The 20,780-nt window shown below is 44.8% G+C and overlaps 1 protein-coding gene and 1 long non-coding RNA gene across 5 annotated transcripts in view; one reads left to right on the forward strand and one right to left on the reverse strand.

Moving 5' to 3' along the window:
- Positions 1–20,780, forward strand: part of LOC139226871 (C-Jun-amino-terminal kinase-interacting protein 4-like) — a 279,135-nt gene that overhangs the window by 256,704 nt on the left and 1,651 nt on the right. For 2 of the 4 annotated variants that reach the window (XM_070857971.1, XM_070857973.1), the window contains 8 exons: positions 6,567–6,647; positions 7,846–7,913; positions 9,590–9,738; positions 11,089–11,260; positions 13,093–13,206; positions 15,729–15,767; positions 17,910–18,086; positions 19,416–19,547. In XM_070857971.1, coding sequence (XP_070714072.1) covers positions 6,567–6,647; positions 7,846–7,913; positions 9,590–9,738; positions 11,089–11,260; positions 13,093–13,206; positions 15,729–15,767; positions 17,910–18,086; positions 19,416–19,547 — 932 coding nt within the window. The remainder of the gene's footprint in view (positions 1–6,566; positions 6,648–7,845; positions 7,914–9,589; positions 9,739–11,088; positions 11,261–13,092; positions 13,207–15,728; positions 15,768–17,909; positions 18,087–19,415; positions 19,548–20,780) is intronic. The other 2 variants (XM_070857972.1, XM_070857974.1) reach the window with 1 other exon arrangement.
- LOC139226873 (uncharacterized) overlaps positions 7,283–20,780 on the reverse strand; it is a 284,995-nt gene continuing 271,497 nt past the window's right edge. The window contains exons 8-9 of the long non-coding RNA XR_011587337.1: positions 9,795–9,863; positions 7,283–7,333 (exon numbers count right to left, since the gene is read on the reverse strand). This is a non-coding gene — a long non-coding RNA (uncharacterized lncRNA). The remainder of the gene's footprint in view (positions 7,334–9,794; positions 9,864–20,780) is intronic.

Here is a 20,780-nt window from a genome sequence, read left to right on the forward strand (position 1 = left end):
CGACCAGTAGATTGATATCCTCCTGCAGCCCATGACTTTCCTCTTCATTATCAACCACACAGCCAATTTGAGTGTCGTCTGCAAACTTATTATTCATACTCCCTATATTCAAATCTAAATCGTTGATATATACCACAAAAAGCTATGGACTCAGTACTGAGCCTTGCGGAACCCCACTGGAAACATTCTTCCAGTCACAAAAACATCCATCAACCATTACCCTTTGCTTCCTACCTCTAAACCAATTTTGGATCCAACTTGCTGCTTTGCCCTGGATCCCATGGGCTTTAACCTTCATGACCAGTCTACCATGTGGCACATTATCAAAAGCCTTGCTAAAGTCCATATACACTACAACGTACACACTACCCTTATCGCCCCTCTTGGTTACCTCCTCAAAAAATTCAATCAGGTTAGTCAAACAAGATCTTCCCTTAACAAATCCTGCTGATTAATCCTTGCCTTTCCAAATGTAGACTTATCCTGTCTTTTCAGGATTTTTTCCAATAATTTTCCCACCACTGACATTAGGCTGACCGGCCTTGTAATTACTCGGCCTATCCCTTTTATCCTTCTTAAACAAGGGTACTACATTAGCAGTCCTCCAATCCTCTGGCACCATGCCCAGATCCAAAGAGGACTGGAAAATGATGGTCAAGACCTCTGCTATTTCCTCTTTTAGAAACATAGATAGAAACATAGAAAATAGGTGCAGGAGTAGGCCATTCGGCCCTTCTAGCCTGCACTGCCATTCAATGAGTTCATGGCTGAACATGTAACTTCAGTACCCCATTCCTGCTTTCTCGCCATACCCCTTGATCCCCCTAGTAGTAAGGACTTCATCTAACTCCTTCTTGAATATATTTAGTGAATTGGCCTCAACAACTTTCTGTGGTAGAGAATTCCACAGGTTCACCACTCTCTGGGTGAAGAAGTTTTTCCTCATCTCGGTCCTAAATGGCTTATCCCTTATCCTTAGACTGTGACCCCTGGTTCTGGACTTCCCCAACATTGGGAACATTCTTCCTGCATCTAACCTGTCTGAACCCATCAGAATTTTAAACGTTTCTATGAGGTCCCCTCTCATTCTTCTGAACTCCAGTGAATATAAGCCCAGTTGATCCAGTCTTTCTTGATAGGTCAGTCCCGCCATCCCGGGAATCAGTCTGGTGAACCTTCGCTGCACTCCCTCAATAGCAAGAATGTCCTTCCTCAAGTTAGGAGCCCAAAACTGTACACAATACTCCAGGTGTGGCCTCACCAAGGCCCTGTACAACTGTAGCAACACCTCCCTGCCCCTGTACTCAAATCCCCTCGCTATGAAGGCCAACATGCCATTTGCTTTCTTAACCGCCTGCTGTACCTGCATGCCAACCTTCAATGACTGATGTACCATGACACCCAGGTCTCGTTGCACCTCCCCTTTTCCTAATCTGTTACCATTCAGATAATAGTCTGTCTCTCTGTTTTTACCACCAAAGTGGATAACCTCACATTTATCCACATTATACTTCATCTGCCATGCATTTGCCCACTCACCTAACCTATCCAAGTCGCTCTGCAGCCTCATAGCATCCTCCTCGCAGCTCACACTGCCACCCAACTTAGTGTCATCTGCAAATTTGGAGATACTACATTTAATCCCCTCGTCTAAATCATTAATGTACAGTGTAAACAGCTGGGGCCCCAGCACAGAACCTTGCGGTACCCCACTAGTCACTGCCTGCCATTCTGAAAAGTACCCATTTACTCTTACTCTTTGCTTCCTGTCTAACAACCATGTCAGCACACTACCCCCAATCCCATGTGCTTTAACTTTGCACATTAATCTCTTGCGTGGGACCTTGTCGAAAACCTTCTGAAAGTCCAAATATATCACATCAACTGGTTCTCCCTTGTCCACTCTACTGGAAACATCCTCAAAAAATTCCAGAAGATTTGTCGAGCATGATTTCCCTTTCACAAATCCATGCTGACTTGGACCTATCATGTCACCTCTTTCCAAATGCGCTGCTATGACATCCTTAATAATTGATTCCATCATTTTACCCACTACCGATGTCAGGATGACCGGTCTATAATTCCCTGTTTTCTCTCTCCCTCCTTTTTTAAAAAGTGGGGTTACATTGGCTACCCTCCACTCCATAGGAACTGATCCAGAGTCAATGGAATGTTGGAAAATGACTGTCAATGCATCTGCTATTTCCAAGGCCACCTCCTTAAGTACTCTGGGATGCAGTCCATCAGGCCCTGGGGATTTATCGGCCTTCAATCCCATCAATTTCCCCAACAATTTCCCGACTAATAAGAATTTCCCTCAGTTCCTCCTCCTTACTAGACCCTTTGACCCCTTTTATATCCGGAAGGTTGTTTGTGTCCTCCTTAGTGAACACCGAACTAAAGTACTTGTTCAATTGGTCTGCCATTTCTTTGTTCCCCGTTATGACTTCCCCTGATTCTGACTGCAGGGGACCTACATTTGTCTTTACTAACCTTTTTCCCTTTACATACCTATAGAAACTTTTGCAATCCGTCTTAATGTTCCCTGCAAGCTTCTTCTCGTACTCCATTTTCCCTGCCCTAATCAAACCCTTTGTCCTCCTCTGCTGAGTTCTAAATTTCTCCCAGTCCCTGGGTTCGCTGCTATTTCTGGCCAATTTGTATGCCACTTCCTTGGCTTTAATACTATCCCTGATTTCCCTTGATAGCCACGGTTGAGCCACCTTCCCTTTTTTATTTTTACGCCAGACAGGAATGTACAATTGTTGTAGTTCATCCATGCGGTCTCTAAATGTCTGCCATTGCCCATCCACAGTCAACCCCTTAAGTATCATTCGCCAATCTATCCTAGCCAATTCACGCCTCATACCTTCAAAGTTAGCCTTCTTTAAGTTCTGGACCATGGTCTCTGAATTAACTGTTTCATTCTCCATCCTAATGCAGAATTCCACCATATTATGGTTACTCTTCCCCAAGGGGCCTCGCACAACGAGATTGCTAATTAATCCTCTCTCATTACACAACACCCAGTCTAAGATGGCCTCCCCCCTAGTTGGTTCCTCGACATATTGGTCTAGAAAACCATCCCTTATGCACTCCAGGAAATCCTCCTCCACCGTATTGCTTCCAGTTTGGTTAGCCCAATCTATGCATATTAAAGTCAACCATTATAACTGCTGCACCTTTATTGCATGCACCCCTAATTTCCTGTTTGATGCCCTCCCCAACATCACTACTACTGTTTGGAGGTCTGTACACAACTCCCACTAATGTTTTTTGCCCTTTGGTGTTCTGCAGCTCTACCCATATAGATTCCACATCGTCCAAGCTAATGTCCTTCCTAACTATTGCATTAATCTCCTCTTGAACCAGCAATGCTACCCCACCTCCTTTTCCTTTTATTCTATACTTCCTGAATGTTGAATACCCCTGGATGTTGCGTTCCCAGCCCTGATCATCCTGGAGCCACGTCTCCGTAATCCCAATCACATCATATTTGTTAACATCTATTTGCACAGTTAATTTATCCACCTTATTACAGATACTCCTTGCATTAAGACACAAAGCATTCAGCCTTGTTTTTTGAACAGCCTTTGTCCTTTTAGAATTTTGCTGTACAGTGGCCCTTTTTGTTCTTTGCCTTATGTTTCTCTGCCCTTCACTTTTCCTCATCTCCTTTCTGTTTTTTGCTTTTGTCTCCTTTTTGTTTCCCTCTGTCTCCCTGCATTGGTTCCCATCCCCCTGCCATATTAGTTTAACTCCTCCCCAACAGCACGAGCAAATACTCCCCCTAGGACATTGGTTCCGGTCCTGCCCAGGTGCAGACCGTCCGGTTTGTACTGGTCCCACCTCCCCCAGAACCGGTTCCAATGCCCCAGGAATTTGAATCCCTCCCTGCTGCACCACTGCTCAAGCCACGTATTCATCTGCGCTATCCTGCGATTCCTACTCTGACTAGCACGTGGCACTGGTAGCAATCCCGAGATTACTACTTTTGAGGTCCTACTTTTTAATTTAGCTCCTAGCTCCTTAAATTCGTTTCGTAGGACCTCATCCCTTTTTTTTTTACCTATGTCGTTGGTACCAATGTGCACCACGACAACTGGCTGTTCTCCCTCCCTTTTTAGAATGTCCTGCACCCGCTCCGAGACATCGTTGACCCTAGCACCAGGAAGGCAACATACCATCCTGGAGTCTTGGTTGCGGCCGCAGAAACGCCGATCTATTCCCCTCACAATTGAATCCCCTATCACTATCGCTCTCCCACTCTTTCCTGCCCTCCTGTGCAGCAGAGCCAGTCACGGTGCCATGAACTTGGCTACTGCTGCCCTCCCCTGATGAGTCATCCCCCTCAACAGTACTCAAAGTAGTGTACCTGTTTTGCAGGGGGATATCCACAGGGGACCCCTGCACTACCTTCCTTGCACTACTCTTCCTGCTGGTCTTCCATTCCCTAGCTGGCTGTGGACCCTTTTCCTGCGGTAAGACCAACTCGCTACACGTGCTACTCACGTCATTCTCAGCATCGTGGATGCTCCAGAGTGAATCCACCCTAAGCTACAATTCCGCAACGCGGTCCGTCAGGAGCTGGAGGCAGATACACTTCCCGCAGATGTAGTCATCGTCCCTGAGTTCCCACATGGTACAGGAGGAGCATATCACGTGACCAAGCTCTCCTGCCATGACTTAACCCTTAGATACACTGAAATTGGTGACAACACTGTTACAGGTTACTTACTGATATAAAAAAGAAAAAGAAAAACTACTTCCCAATCACCAGACAATCACTTACCCCTTTGGCTGTGACGTCACCTTTTGATTCCTTTCTACTTCTTTTGTGCTTTTTCTCCCGGCTGGAGCTGCACAAGCTGGGCCTTTTATAGGCCTCACCACGCTGCTCCCGCCTCTCGCCGACTGCCGCTGCCTGTGGAACACCCGTTGGGCCTTTTATAGGCCTCACCACGCTGCTCCGCCTCTCGCCGACTGCCGCTGCCTGTGGAACACCCGCTGGGCCTTTTATAGGCCTCACCACGCTGCTCCCGCCTCTCGCCGACTGCCGCTGCCTGTGGAACACCCGCTGGGCCTTTTATAGGCCTCACCACGCTGCTCCCGCCTCTCGCCGACTGCCGCTCAACAGCCTGGGATGCATTTCATCCGGGCGTGGGAACTTATCTATTTTCAAAGCTGCTAAACCCCTTAAAACTTCCTCTCTCACTATGTTTATTTAATTCAGAATATCACACTCCTCCTCGATAACAGTATATGCATTGCCCCTTTCCTTTGTGAAAACAGATGCAACGTATTCATTAAGAATCTTACCCAACATCTTCCGCCTCCACACAAAGATTACCCTCGTGGTCTCTAATAGGCCCTACCTTTTCTTTAGTTACCCTCTTAATCTTTAATATATTTATAGAACATCTTTGGGTTTTCCTTAATTTTGCTAGCCAAGAATATCTCGTGCTCTCTCTTAGCATTCCTAATATCCTTTTTAATTTTGCCTCTTAACTTTCTATATTCCTCCAAAGATTCTACAGTATTTAGCCGTCGGTATATGATGTAAGCTTCCCTTTGTTTCTTTATCCTTCCCTGTAAGTCCCTAGACATCCAGGGGACTCTAGAATTATTATTCCCACCCTTTTTCTTTAAGGACACATGTTTGGCCTGAGCCCTCCGGATCTCCTTGAATGCCTCCCACTGTTCCGACACTGATTTACCCACGAGTAGCTGTTTCCAGTCCACTGTGGCCAAATCACTCCTTAACATGGCAAAATTAGCTTTTCCCCAATTTGGGACTTTTACTCCAAGCCTATCCTTGTCCTTATCCATAACTACCTTGAATCTGACTGAATTATGGTCACTGGCACCCAAGTGCTCTCCCACTGATATCCCTTCAACCTGCCCAGCTTCATTCCCCAAAACTAAATCTAAAACCGTCCCCTCTCGTGTTGGGCTTGCTGCATACTGACTAAAAAAGTTCTCTTGAATGCATTTTAAGAATTCAACACCATCTATATCCTTCACTCGATAATTGTCCCAATCAATATTTGGATAGCTAAAATCCCCTACTATTAATTTGAGCACAAAAAGTTAGCAAAAAATTACCATACAATATTTAAAATTCTGCAAAGATCTACTATAAGGTGTATGTGGTTTGATGAATGAAAATTAAATGGGGATGTTTCTTTTTAAAGTTTTCTAGATATAGAAAAATAGTTGTGTTTGGCATCCCCTTATAAACCCCGGTCTTTCCTTTCGCTTCCAGTGATACGGGAATTCAGCTGCTGCCGCAATGCTGTCATTTCTTAAAGTGCGTGTCACTTTGACATTCTATTATTTCTAGTATCTGTTCTGCATTAACTGTTTTACTCTGTCTGAGAGATGTTTGGAACAGGCTACAGAAGCAAAAGCATTGTGGCTATTCAAAATGCAATTCGCTAGTTAATGTACCAGAGGGTGAGTTTTGATGGACTGAATTGGGCTTTTCTCATCCCTAACTTGTCTTGTGCTCTTACTTTTTAAATGTGAATTATGAAGAGACGGTGTGCTTTTTTGTTTCCTTGCAGTTTGTATGTCCATTCCTCTGTAGCACAGTGGAAGAAATGTCTGCACTCCATTAAACTGAAGGACTCTATTCTTAGTATTGTGTAAGTTGTAAACATTTATGATATTTTGACGGATATTAATTTAACTATATTAACCATTTATCAGGCATGCTGGTTAACACTTCAACCAGTAAATGTGTCCGGTCTTGGGGGAGAAGGTCATTTTTGGATTCCCAAACTGTGATTAGAAATCATGGCAATCTCCAAATACCAAAATGATCTGCATGAAGCATTTCCAGTGTTGGAACCTTGGCTGGCCTCCAGATTTGTCATTGTTTTTTCCCAGAGCTTTGAAACTCCAAATGCTGCTTCTAGCTTTAGCCTTGTGCTCACTCTCCCTTGTTTCTCTACCTAGTCCCAGAGATCGATGTTCTACCCACTGCCTGACTAATATATTGGATCTTTTTGCAGATAATAACTAATGTACAGATACTGAGAATGAATAGTTCGTATTTTTAGCTATGTCCAATGAACTTCCACAAAAATCTCAGGACTTTTTACAAAAGCACACCGTTCTAATTATAGTCAGTAAGCATGAAAAATGAAGCTTTCACTAATCCACATTTCTTAAGTAGTTTAATGTGCTCAAGAGAGTAAAAGTATTCACCTATCCCTTCAATGCGAGGTGTACACACAATTAGAAAAGTTGGCAGGTCTGGTTTATTTGTTGAGCGAGTGGCTTCTACAAATGACCGCACCAAGTTGATTCCATTTTGAGAGGTTTTTTCCTGCAAATAATGGAGAAGTAAATACCAGCAAGGAAACCAGTGGCAATGACTTCTTGCTACCCGATTCCCTCTGAATTGGGTGAGTGTTAATGTTGGATGAAAATAATCTCCGAGTTGCTGGTTTGAAAGGTACAAGCATGGCTCTCCACTTATCCAGTCAACAGCTGAGCCTCCGAGCTGCACACTCCTGCATCCAACCCCTGGTCTGTGCTGAGTTACCAGTGCTGAGTGGGGGCCAGCACTGGGAGTACTGTGCATAGGCAAGTCTAATCTGTTCCGGTGTCGCCCCAGAGTCTTCATAATCTGGTGAACTTTGCTGCCCAGTGTGTGTTGCATCACCATCCTTCCATTTGCATGCACCGTGCTATCAGTAGACAAAATCCTGACTAGGAGCGAGGGGGGAGGCTACATCACACAGGAGCATCACTGGTGGAAGAGAAATCTTTGAAAATGAATGCTGTATGTTATTAATAGGTCTTGCAGTTACTCACACCTTGTTTCTCTTTTTACAGACATTTAAAAGGAAGAGTATTAGTGGCATTAGCTGATGGAACCTTGGCTATCTTTCATAGAGGAGTAGGTAAGTCACTCGACTGTTAACTGCATTTGTCTGTTCGCCATAAGAAAATATTAGTGCTAAGCCAATACAGTCTGGAGTTGAAGATTTCCCCCTTCCATTAATGAAATTTGAAATGCATTTTCGAGAATGTGTTAAAGATTTCACTACTCCAAGCTCACAAAGGAAATGGTTTTCCTGAGAAGGTCCCAGGATTGAACCCAATTCTGTGCTGTTAGCTGATCTCAGCTGGGGCCACAGCTGTGGGCATGAGAATTTATAATAGTAATATAAAAATATCAGAATTAATGACTTTAGAATGGGGCCTGTATTGTGACTGCATGCCCTGGTCTAATTATCCTCAGCCACTATCCTTGGTTTGTATAAATATAATTACAGGTGACACATGATGGGCAGTTTCCATTATAAATACGGACACAGGAATTCTTAATTGAAAAAATGGACAGGAAGTGCGTGTAAATGCAAGATTTTTAATATAACGTACATACACATCGAGCCTGGGAACCCCGAGATCGAATTGCTCACTCGCCTGTCGAGCTGCCTGAGACACCACGCTTGGCAAAGGGAGGGTGAACTTGGAAGCAGTTCAGTAGATGGGTTATTTTTCTACTTGGGAATGAGGCTTTTGTGTGCTATTATCACAGAATGATGCTTTAATATCCTGGTAGTTTATATTAATGACCTATAGTTTCCCTATATCCGTATTGAAAATACACTTATACTTAAAAGTTTTTGCCATGACCCTGCATTTCTATAGCAAAAACTTCCGGAAATATTTCTAAAGGTGAATGTGTATCCCATCCTGCATTAAACATCCTCCTTGAGATGTGTTGACCTTGTCTGTTGGGACTGCCGCATAATGTTAAAGGTGACCTGAGCCCAGGTATGGTCACGGTGTTGTAAGTATTTACATTGCACGCCTAGTGCCACACTGGCCTCCTGTCCCCAGTTTACATTTCCCTCCACTCGTGTTCTCCATCGGCCACCAGTGGCAGCAGCTTGAGGCCCAGAAGAATGCTCTGTGTCCATTGCTGTTGCAATACAGGCTGTCTGGCATTGGTTTCTAACTGAAGCTAATGGTGATAGAACGGCTCGCGGCTCAATAAGGTGATCTGAGCGGGCTTGACAGGGTAGATCCAGAGGATGTTTCCCCTCATGTAGGAATCTAAAACTAGGGGACATAGTTTCAGAATAAGGGGTCGCCCATTTAAAACAGAAATGAGGAGAATTTCTTCTCTGACAGGTGTGAATCTATGCAATTCTCTACCATAGGAGCTGTGGAGGCTAGATCATTGAATATATTTAAGGTGGAGATAGACAGATTTTTGAGTAAGAAGGGAGTCAAAGGTTATGGGGAGTGGGTCGGGAAGTGGAGTTGAAGGCAGGATCAGATCAGCCATGATCTTATTGAATGGCGGAGCAGGCTTGAGAGGCCAAATGGCCGACTACAGCTCCTATTTCTTAAGTTCTTATGTACCTCTAGCTGCATTTATAAATATAAAGGCATTGTCAAAAGATTCATATTGCTGTTAGGGCGTTACTAGAGTTTGGGCTGTTAAAGCAGCAAGTGGGGTGCCAGCCGTCTGATATGGGTGAGTGTGCAGTATGGACAGATCCTTTCCTTTGACGTTGTAAATGGATAGTTGTATTTTTGTATAGCCTATTTGTTTATTCCTTAGATGGCCAGTGGGACCTGACTAACTATCACCTTCTGGACTTTGGGAGGCCTCATCACTCCATCCGCTGTATGACTGTTGTGCACGATAAAGTATGGTGTGGTTACAAGAATAAAATCTACATAGTGCAACCAAAGGCTATGAAAATCGAGGTAATGGCCTGCAAAGCTCTGAGCTAAAGTAAACCTGCTAAAACACATTGAATTACCTTGCTGTTAAAATGTGAAACGAAATGTGCTATCTTGTCAACTTTTCTTAGGCTCAAATTACAGGCCCCCTGAAACAAAAGAAAAAGATTGTTGAACTATGGCAGAAGTGATAGAAAGTCATCCATCGAGACATTAAACTGCATCTCTTTCCCCACGGCTCTTTATTCCCATAGACGGCCCTTTATCCCGAGTGTGTTTCGCCTCTCTGGTTCATTACTGACCTCCTACTTCAAGGTTTCCCACAGCCCCCCCCCCCCAGTACTATCACAGGTATCCCACCCGCAAACGCACAAGATCTGATGGTAAGGCAGCGAAATGCTCTCGGATCGAGGGTTTGGTCCGATATCTCCAGAAACTGCCACCAGAGGCAAATATAAGCAGTTTGCACTGATGACTTGACATTTGATCAGGCGCTATTTTAAGGTTTGGTTACATATAGGCCGGCAATACAATTATTGCACACAAGGCTGAGCGTACAGTCTCCAGCATCAGGTCAGGTCCCAGGCAGACTGTTACAGGTGTGTTTGTGACATTAAAGCAACTGCATGTGGCTAGATCTCACGCATTGTCACCAGACCCGCCTCTCGGTATAAACATAGCACACTTGGTACAGTAGGAATGGACACACGCTATAGTTCATTTTGGAAGAAGTTCAGTACTATAACATGTCTAAGTGATTGAAGAGAACTCTTACCATTTTATTTTAGACTACATGTACCAGGAGCCTGCTGACTTTGATGCTCTGTGGCCCCATGCAGTGCCTGGTGCTCTGGAGGGGCCTCTATCCTCAAAGTAGATATTTAAGCTAGCTGTTTCAGCTTAGCAATTCACCTTGTCACAGAACCCTCTTTGGACAGTCAGCTAGGATATTGGGTTTGAACCCTGAACGAAGTTGCCCATCCCTTGCTTATTTGTGCAACCTTGTTCCCTTCCCTCCCGTCTGAAAGGAAAAATCACTGAGACTGGCGAAATCTCTGGTGGAAGGTCGGGTCCTGCCCTATTGTATCCAACCTCCAACCTTCTAATTTGAAAAGAAAGAAATACATGAAAAGTACATCAGACAATTAGTAACATCTTGCTGCTTACATTTTTCTGATTGGGTTTGGAAAGAGAAGGATTAAGGACCAGTTTTGATGATGCACATGCATCAGTGTGTAATGATTGTAGCAAGCTGTGGCTGTTCCATGGCCCAGTAAATGCAGTGTTAATGGTCTCGGTAGGAATTCTCACTGTTCTGATCTTGGTAAAGTTGCTGCACTCTCGCAAAATCCTCTTCTCCTTGTGCTTCTCCAGAAATCCTTTGATGCCCACCCACGGAAGGAAAGCCAGGTGAGACAGTTGGCTTGGGTGGGAGATGGGGTGTGGGTTTCCATCCGTCTAGACTCCACCCTTCGCCTTTACCATGTACATACCTACCAGCACCTACAGGATGTAGACATTGAACCGTATGTCAGCAAAATGTTAGGTGGGTGATCACTGGTTATTCCATGTTTTGTCTATTGTATGTGGGACTTGCTGTTATCCTGTTTGACCAATCTTTGTAAAAACAATTTCAAGTTTAATTAAATGCACTTTTTCAGTTTCCTGACACTCTCCTCAAAACTACAGCTTGTTATTCCTTGACTGTGGGACAGTCAACTCACTCTTGTTTCCAATATATATATATAGATCATTAGGAGCAATTTATTAAACTTTACTGATGACACAAAAGTAGAGGGTTTGGCAAACTGAACAGGACTAAAAAAGACTTCAGGAAGCTATAGACGTGTTAGAGAGGTGGGAGATGCAGTGTGATTCAGAGAAGGGCGAGAGTGAGGGAAAAATGAAGGATGGGTACAGTGGAAAGATGCTGAGGGGTGTGGAGGAACAGCTCGATCTGAGCATTCATAGTTCCTTGTGCAGCTATATAAAGGAGTAGAAGTTTTGATTTTATAATGGGGCATTGAGTACAAGAGGCTGTAATAAAGTGACGAGGCAGTGGTTAGCCCATAGCTCAAGTACTCTGCAGTTTTGGGTGCTCCATTATAGAAAAGGTATTAAATACACAGCGTATGTAAAGTGAGACGGTGGGTTCTGAGCGAGTGCAGACCCTTCATCGGATCTTTATGGATGCATACTGACCTGCATATTTTCAGCTTTTTATGTTTTTAGTTGAGAATCTCAAGCTTTGAGGAGAGACTTGCGATACTGGATCAGAGAAGGCCAAGAGATTTAATAGAATGAAAGAACTTACATTTATTGAGGTTTTTAAAATAAAAGATTTTGATAGTGACTAAGGAAAGACTATCCCCCTTATTTGGGGAGTTGATGTGGTCCTATCAATGTAACATTGTCATTGAGAGTGAGGAGAGAGATTGGGAAACTTTTCTTTAAGGGAGGATTGTTGGACCATGGAATGCCTTGCCTCGGGGAGTGGATGAGACCATTGCATTGTTGAAGGGAAATGTGAATAGAATGGTGAAGTAGAGAAAGCTGCAAGGCCACAAGGTAAGAGCAGGGCAGTGGGATTAGTTATGGATTACTCTGGAAGAGAGCTAGAACAGACAGAGTGGACTGAATGTCCTTCCGTGCTGTAAACCTCTTTGGTTCCATATCCTTATAATCACCCCCGTGTATCTTGCCCTCAAACACTCACGAGCTAACTGCTCATATGTTTATTTAGCCAGTCCAAGCATTACTGTTTTCAATAATAGGCGGTTAGACCCTGTGGTTTATAGCTCACGGTATAGCCTGAGATGATGTTATTTTATGGTGCAGATCTCCAGTGACTTTGGGTCCACACATTCACTGGCCTTCTTTAACTTGATATTGCACTACACACATAAAGAGTGTATCAATGGGGAGTGTTGGAATGCAGGAAGCTATTTTTGTCATCCTAGGTGTGAATTCTGTCCTGATTAATCTCGAAACTTGAAGGAGAAGTTAAGTGTTGAAAGAGGATATCATCTTTTTCTTTTAAAAATTCTCTCCTGTAACGGCAGTGAACTGGAGAAATATTTAAACTGCAGGCCATTGCTCCTACAGCGAGACCTGTAATTTTAGGGTCTCGGGTGCACCAGTCAGCTGGAGGTGGGCATCGTTACGGTCCTGGATGAGTATCCCACCCAGAGTACTCAGGGTGGCAGAGGAGAATATTGTCTCCTCAAATTGGAAATAACCGTAAATTTTACATCTTGTCCTTTGTATATGAGGAGAGGAGGTAGCAGACTCCTCTCTTCCCCAGAGTAACTGTATTTACTTGGTGTGTTTACTAAGCATTTGAAATTACTTTTATTTTTGTTGGTGTTTGTTTTTCAGGTACTGGGAAACTTGGTTTCTCTTTTGTGCGAATCACAGCTCTCATGGCATCCTGCAACCGCCTATGGGTGGGCACGGGCAATGGTGTCATCATCTCCATCCCGCTAACAGAAAGTAAGTGACTAAGAAAAGTGAATGATTTACATGTATGTGCCTTTTCTCTTTGTTTCCATAATGTTCGTTATAGGCACCTCAATATGCTCTGTATACGCCTGTTGTAGTTGAGTTCTTGGGTAAGGGTAGTGGCGAGGGAGTCTCCCTATTTCCTTATGCTCTCCAAAAGAATAACGTCATCTGGTCAGCAGCTTCATCAGGTAGGAATAAATCCGACCTTTTGAAGCACTGTATTTTTGACCACTTTTTTCATTTCTGCTTGTAAGATCTGTAATTAGGCTGTCTTGTTTTCCTGATTCTAATCCCGTCGATGCACTGACTTCCACCAGCCCCTGATTTCTGCCTCTTCATGGAAAGTCTCAAAGTGCTGGGAGGGTTGGTGTCCTGACATTGGGATTTTGTTCTATTTTAGATCTGGGATGAGAAGGGAAGAGGTGAAAATCCTATTTGCAGTGCTAGAAAGTCTTGGGGAAGCTGGAAGCAAGCATGCTTGGACCAGTTTGGACAGATATGTTCAATGTAGATTCAGAACAGTGCATGTATAGTACCTGTTCAGTGGCTGACCCTGTGCTATAATTGGGGAATATTTAGATCAAATGAGCATTCTCTTCTACATTATACGAAAAATGTAAAAGCTTTAATGGCAATTTGTAAGTTGCAAATGCCAGCACTAAAGGTAGGTATAGTCTGCACCTGTCCTGGTAATGGAGATGAGCACCAACCACATTCTCCCAGTTATAATCCCTTTCACGATGTGGGAGGGAAGGACAGAATGTGGTATGAGGGCAGTGTGTGGCAAAGGGAATTTTTGCCTATGAAATGTAGCTTGTCTGCCAGCAGATAATGGTGAATTTGTTAGCATTTCTAATGCCTCACATGCTGCTGCCTCTAAAAGGGGGGGGAAAAGGATAATCAAGGGGCTAGGTGTCTTTCATTCTGATGAAAATCTAATCTAGGGTGATTAGGGAGAATGGGATGGCATATTTCCCCACACATTGCAGCTTCTTCAGGACAGGTGCTGGAGGCAGGGAAGCGAAGGAAAAGACAACAGCAAGGGTCCATGTCGGGTGTGTTGATATCTGTCATTAACTCACGTGTTTGCCCACTCCCCTGCGGCAGAAAGGGCACACTGTTTGTCTGGAGCAGTTAAAAACATTACCTCTGCACCTCTGTCACACTCAGCGTTAACTTACTACTTCAGTTTAAGATTAGCCTGTGCCTTTGGCTGCAGAGACACATCTGCCCAGATTCTTTTAGGGTGGAGGCCCTGAGGGAGAAGGGTCATGTCTAAATCCTCCACACACCAGCCTCTAATCCTGCCTCCTGTCAGGCCCTTGCTCATGATTCTGAGAGATTCCGTATTGCTGCCTGCCTTCCTGGGAGCAAGAGGCTGTGGGTGAAGCTCAGAATGGCTTGTAGGGACAGCGTTGCTTTGTGTTTCCCTTCACCAAGTATGCTCGTACCTGCAAACCCAATTGTGTATGGAGCATGCCTACATTTGAAGGATGAAGACCCTGCAAGGTACGTAATGTTTCTCTTCTGCATTTTAACCCTGGTTTCTAATTTGGAGTGTTTAAGATTTTCCATGAAATGGCCTGTTTGCCATTGATAAGCAAGCACCGTCAATGATCTCTCCAGATGTGCATGGCTCCTGCCTGGGCCAATGCCTCTGCTGCTGGGTAGCTGGGTCACCAGACAGTGAGGGAACTCCACCTGAGTCCTTGTCTTTCTTTCTCCCCCCTTCAGCTCATTCCCACTTGCAGAGAGCCCTGTGGCTCTCCATCACTAGGGCTCAGATTATCAATTGGGTGGAATGGGGGATTTCAACAGAGTTCCTCCCCCCCACACTGGCTGCTCCCACACTCCTGTGCCGCTTAACCATTCCATTATTTTTTATTGCAAGACATTTACATGAAAATAATGCTCCAAGGAGTGAAGTTTGGTACCAAAAACTTGGGCAGAGGTTACACCCACTGCTTTTCTCACCCTCATCCCCCAGGAACATATCCCCCAAAATTGAGTGAGATTGAAGTTTTAGTGACATTGTTCCATTTACGAATAGACTGTGCAGCCATCCTGAAGCAGTAATTTGGGGATTTCTCAGTGGTGCTTGCTAAAGATTGTGTTGCAGCCACAGTTTTGGGGTTGGACTAATACTGCCAAAGTTACCTGTTGGCCTTAATTCTAGGTATCATGAGTTATATTCAGGTCTTTCACAGAGTCCATTAGTGGAGATGTGTCGCACAGCACTGGTGTTATTGGGCTGGGATCGAATGTTGCTTTAAAGAATCTTCCACTCCCATTTTATTTACAAGGGTGATGATTCCAGCTGCCATGGCCACAGTCGGTTTAACATCTTTGAAAGGTTTTCATTATGACATAAAAGGTTTTGTTCTAAAACTGTCTATAAATTTAAAAAGGAAATGACAGGCTTGAGATGCAAGCGTGGTGGGTTCTTATTAATCCTTTTCCTCTACTGTCACACTTGTCCACTTCCCCTTTGCCACCTCTTCTCACTATAGCTGTAGTTCTCCACCAGGGACGGTTACTGGGTCTGAGGGGTAAGTGCAGATCAAACCATCACAATCTTTCTCTCTCGGGCTGCTTTAGCCAGTCAAGGCAGTTTATATCCACCTTTTGTTTATAATGTTCGCCCTCCTATCGTTCTCTCTCTCTCTCTCTCTCTCTCTTGTCTAAATGTTACCCTGGCGCTGGTCACTGCATTGCGGCAGTATGTATGTTTGCTGAATGGTCACAATAGCCTCAGTATCCGATGTTCCATCCCTTGACTCCGAGGGACCTTTTATTTTGTCTTGAAGGCTGTAATTTCCATGTGTCCTCACTGAAGCTGTGCAAACACTGCTGCCTGTGTTCCATCTCTTTACCTATAATGACTGACTCTTCCATTTACTAATTTTAAAAACCCACACAGAGTGGCCATAGGTATGGAGAATGTGTCTAATGTTCAGCCTTCTATTAAAGGTTTAACGTATCCGATTAAAAGTTGTGAAGGTATTGGGCTGGTTTATTTCTCTGTTAGGAGCAAGAATCAAATTAACTTTTTATGCAATTGAACCCATGTAACCTGTGTTATGAAATTAATTGGGTGCTTGCAGTCTGATTATTCTTGGACTGACACAGGGACGTCATTTCTGCATTCAACTTAAGTTGCAAATCAAGTCACATTTGGAATCTTGAATCACATGAATAAAACGTTGCCCGTTTTTTGTTGCCTTGTGAGCTGGAGTTTCCCAGCTCGGTAACAGCTCTCCTGTATTTGTTCATCTAAAGTGCCAGTGTGGCTGTGTTTAAAAATTCAGCTCGCATGTTCATCCTGCCCATTTATTTAATATTTGTGAGCCAAATTCCCGTTATTGTGCAGGTTTTGCTGAGTCTCGGTATAACCGGGAAGTCATGGGGCGTCAGCATTCCGCACCATTCACCTCCCAGGGCCTCGTTCTCAATGCAGCCAAGACCCACCTTTTGCCACTTGAATGCAATTTCAGTGCATTCATGGGGGGTGGTGGGAGTCCCTGCCCCATGGCAGTCTGGGGTGGTGTACAAGGACCTGGGGAAGATGTACTGCTGCAGCAGAAACTACTCTGAGCTGTGGCTTAACCGTGTGGGAAGAATGGAGGCAGTTTTTTGTATGGCTAATCTACACATACTTGGGGAAAAAAAAGAGTTTTCCATTCTTAGCAAAGATACACCTTGCCTCTCAAATACAGAGCAGTCTGTCCCCAGTGAATCGATTAGAATCCTGGCAGAACTCTCTGCCTCTTTTGTTCAGCACTATAAACAGCGTTGTTCCAAATGTGGAAACCAGCAGGTCAGGGTGTTGCGGTTAACATTGTGAGTTGTTGCAACTTTCTAAACCTGGTTAACCAATGAATAGGTTCATGGATTGGTCTGCATAGGGAGCGACTCTGGTGTAGAAATTTGTCTCGGAGGGTGGCGCGGAGCGGCCAGTTTGGGATTGGCCCCCCGTTATACACAGTGCCTGATATTCAGTTCCAATTTCTGGTCTGCTCACTGTTTGTGTTTGCACTTTGGGGAAATTTGTAGTGTATGGGTTAGTACGTACAGCTGGGACAGCAAGTGGCTCAAAGCCTTATCTAAATGATCACTATACGCTCACTGATCAATACAGAGGTGATCACTGTGCATAGACCCTGCATGAAACCTCATTCTACTTTGCTACACAGATTATCCATTAAAATTATCATTTTAATAAAATAACTGCAAAACTGAAGTTTCGACACCATTTTATAAAATACTATCTGATTAAATCCTATGGGTCTAAATCCAGTCACAATTGCAAGAGAATTTTCTGCAAATACTGCAGTAAATGTCATTTTCTTACTGTTGCAGTCCCAGTGCTATCAGAGCTCTCATTGACAGGAGACAAATGCCAGCTTGGCATTAAGCACACTCCATTACCCATGTCCTCCTGCTGTAGACAGAATTGAGCATGCTCTGTTGATTTTTTTTCCCAGATCTTTCCTGAACTGGCACTCTCTTCCTAAAGTACATGTTTTTACTTTATAACACCTTTTCACTTTGCTTCAGCTTCAGCCAACACTGCCATACTTGTGGCTGTTTATTTTAATATATTTATATAATTTTCTCCAGAAATCCTTTCAGTTTTCCTACTGGTCCCATTGCTCTCACTTACTACTTTCTCTCTCTCTCTCTCTCCCCAGCCAATAAGGTGTCAGGGGGATCTGGAAACCGTCCCGGAAACGTCATCCGTGTCTATGGCGATGAAAACAGTGACAAGATCACCCCTGGCACATTTATACCTTACTGCTCTATGGCGCATGCTCAGCTGTGTTTCCATGGACACAGAGATGCCGTTAAGTTCTTTGTTGCAATTCCAGGTGAGCAGTTTGAGGGCATCCCTCCTCCACGCTGGAAACGTGTCCTCTAAACCCTGCTCGTTACTGAATCTCGCTGTGAATTATACTCGGAAACACTGTGATTGGCAAATCTAATTCTTGTTTGTGAAGTTGTGTTTGTTAGCAATAGATTAAGGAAAAGACTTTCATCTCGAGCCTGTAAACGGTTGCAAAGCACTTCGCATACAATGAATTTCTTTGAGGAGCAGGCGCTGCACAGCAGCTCCCCGCACATTCACCTTTGACCTGCTGTTTGGTGGTTGAGGGAGGGATGTTGGCCCGGGACACTGGGAAAGCTCCTCTGCGAATAGTGCCAATGAATCTTCAGCATGCACCTGTCCCACTGGAGCAGGCAGCTGGGGCTTTGGGTTAATGCCTCGTCTGAAAGGCAGCACTCCCAACAATGCAAGACTCTCGCTCACTAGCACACACAAATTTCAGTCCAAGTGGTGTGCTTATGTCCTAGAATGGGGCATGACGAGTGAGCTAGCAACCGAACCAAACTAACTTCTAAATTATTGAACCAAGGCCATGTTTTTTTATTAATGACTGTATTCCCCATTCACTATATGCAATAATTCGGCCCCCCCCCCACAAAGTTCAGCCAGTAACTGCTCACGTGACCTCTCTTTCCCCCCCCCCCCCCCCCCCCGGCAGCCCAATGAATGTTAAATAATGGCTTGTGACTCCAGATGTGTCACAGATAATGGACTGGAGACAATGTTCTCTCTAAGCTGTGCAGCCGAGCAGCAATGGGAAAGATCCCACACAGGCCACTCACTGGCTACACTATTGTAAATGCTGCACATGCGCAGAAATTTAAAGGGACCACACACTAAAGAAACGGGCCTTGCAGAACAAAGCGCAGCTTACAGGGAACTTTGGCTGGAGGGTACTTTTATTTATCCTGTACTGTTGTGGAGGAGTAAAAAGATTCCTGCTGGAAATATGGCCACATACTTTAGAAGAATGTTTTAATGTAGTCAGTCCATTATTAGCAGTAGACTGTGCTCCCCACTTGGAGGATCCATCCTCCGGCCCCAGGCTCAGAATAAGTCAGAGCTGTGCCACTGTCCGTGGGGTAATATCGCCTTGATGGTTGCCTTGTGGAAGTGGAATGCTCTAGCTCTCGAGGACTGCCTTTCTGAGCCAGCCAGCAGTGACTGAGCCACAGTGCGGGCTGCCCTGCCTTCCAGCTGATGGTTGTTGAAATGAGGAGACTGCCGGAGGGATGCGTCGCTCGAAAGCAGAAGTGATCTTTGCTGATGTTTAAACACTTTTAACCTTGTTTGATGTGCGGTCCTGCTCTAGGTATACCGTTTGGTGATGGTGAGCACTCGTTTGAAAAACTAGGAGCTTCTGCATCCGATGGATCCGGCCAGCAGTCAGCGAGAACGGTGCTGGTTATGAGTGGCGGCGAGGGGTACATCGACTTCAGGATGGGTGAGGATATTGTAACAGTGCTTCACATAAATGTGAACTTCATTGAGGGAAATGTACTTTGTCTTAGGATGTTTCTTCCATTTTATTTCCATCTCATCGTTTCCCGTATCCGGCTCGAGGAGGGGGCAGTTCTCTGTATTTCCCCACATCAAGCACTTTCCTGGGCTGGGGAGGGTAATAGCACCAGGCCTCCATCACATCTCATCTTCTGATGGGTAGGTGGGATCAGCCCCAAGGGGCTGATGGATTTGAGTCGGGGGCTTACTGCACAATCTGTCCCGGCACGAACTTCAATACTACACACAAGAAAGAACAGGCGACTTGTGGAGAATGTTGGTAAACCTTCCAGCAAGCAGATTGCAGGGCTATAATCAGTCAACAGTCTGAGGCCGTCCGACCGAAGCTGTACATTGCTCTGGGCAACCTGCACCTGGTCCCTGAGGCACAGGATAAACACCCGAGCCCTGGGTGTGGTGTAGGGAAGGGGGGCAGGGGTGCTGAGGGTGGGGGGGTGTTATATATGTGGACGTATTTACTCTCTACAGCCACCAGAGGGCTCATTCCCTGGAGTTCCAAGGGATCACATAATCCCTTGGGAGCACAGGTATATAAGGAGGCTTCACAGGTTGGAGAGGCACTCTGGAGACCTGCAATAAAGGACTACGGTCACACTTTACCTTGTGCTCACAGTGTTCAGTCTGACTCTTTCTCCATACACAAACTGTTGACAACAGGTTAAAAAAAAAATTTCAGCTTTGAAAGGAGGCGAATGAAAGGGACCTTGTGTTGTATATCAGGTATTGAGTGAGGCATGAGAGGACCTTGCAGAGGCTGGAATTGTTCAAGAGGCAGTATGATAAGAGAAGAACGTAACATAAGAATTCGGAGCAGGAGTCGGCCATACGGCCCCTCGAGTCTGCTCCGCCATTCAGTAAGATCATGGCTGAACTTCAACCTCAACTCCACTTTCCTGCCCTATCCCCAAATCACTTAGTGCCCAAAAAGATACTGTGACGGGGGGCATAGGTATCGCTGGCAAGGTTGAACTAGCTGGACCAATCAGTGTCCCTCATCTAGACTGAGCTTTGTGACCCTCCCACCCCTCCCTTCTATCGGAGGTCCACTGAACAGCAGCACTCAAACCCCCCTCTAATACAATCCGGTAACTAGTTCGGATAATTCAAGCTGTTCCAGTGTTCTTTCTGTTTTCACCGTTGCCTCACCACACGCCAG

This window comes from Pristiophorus japonicus, chromosome 16 (genome assembly GCF_044704955.1).
Source record: "Pristiophorus japonicus isolate sPriJap1 chromosome 16, sPriJap1.hap1, whole genome shotgun sequence".
NCBI classification, from domain to species: Eukaryota; Metazoa; Chordata; class Chondrichthyes; family Pristiophoridae; genus Pristiophorus; species Pristiophorus japonicus.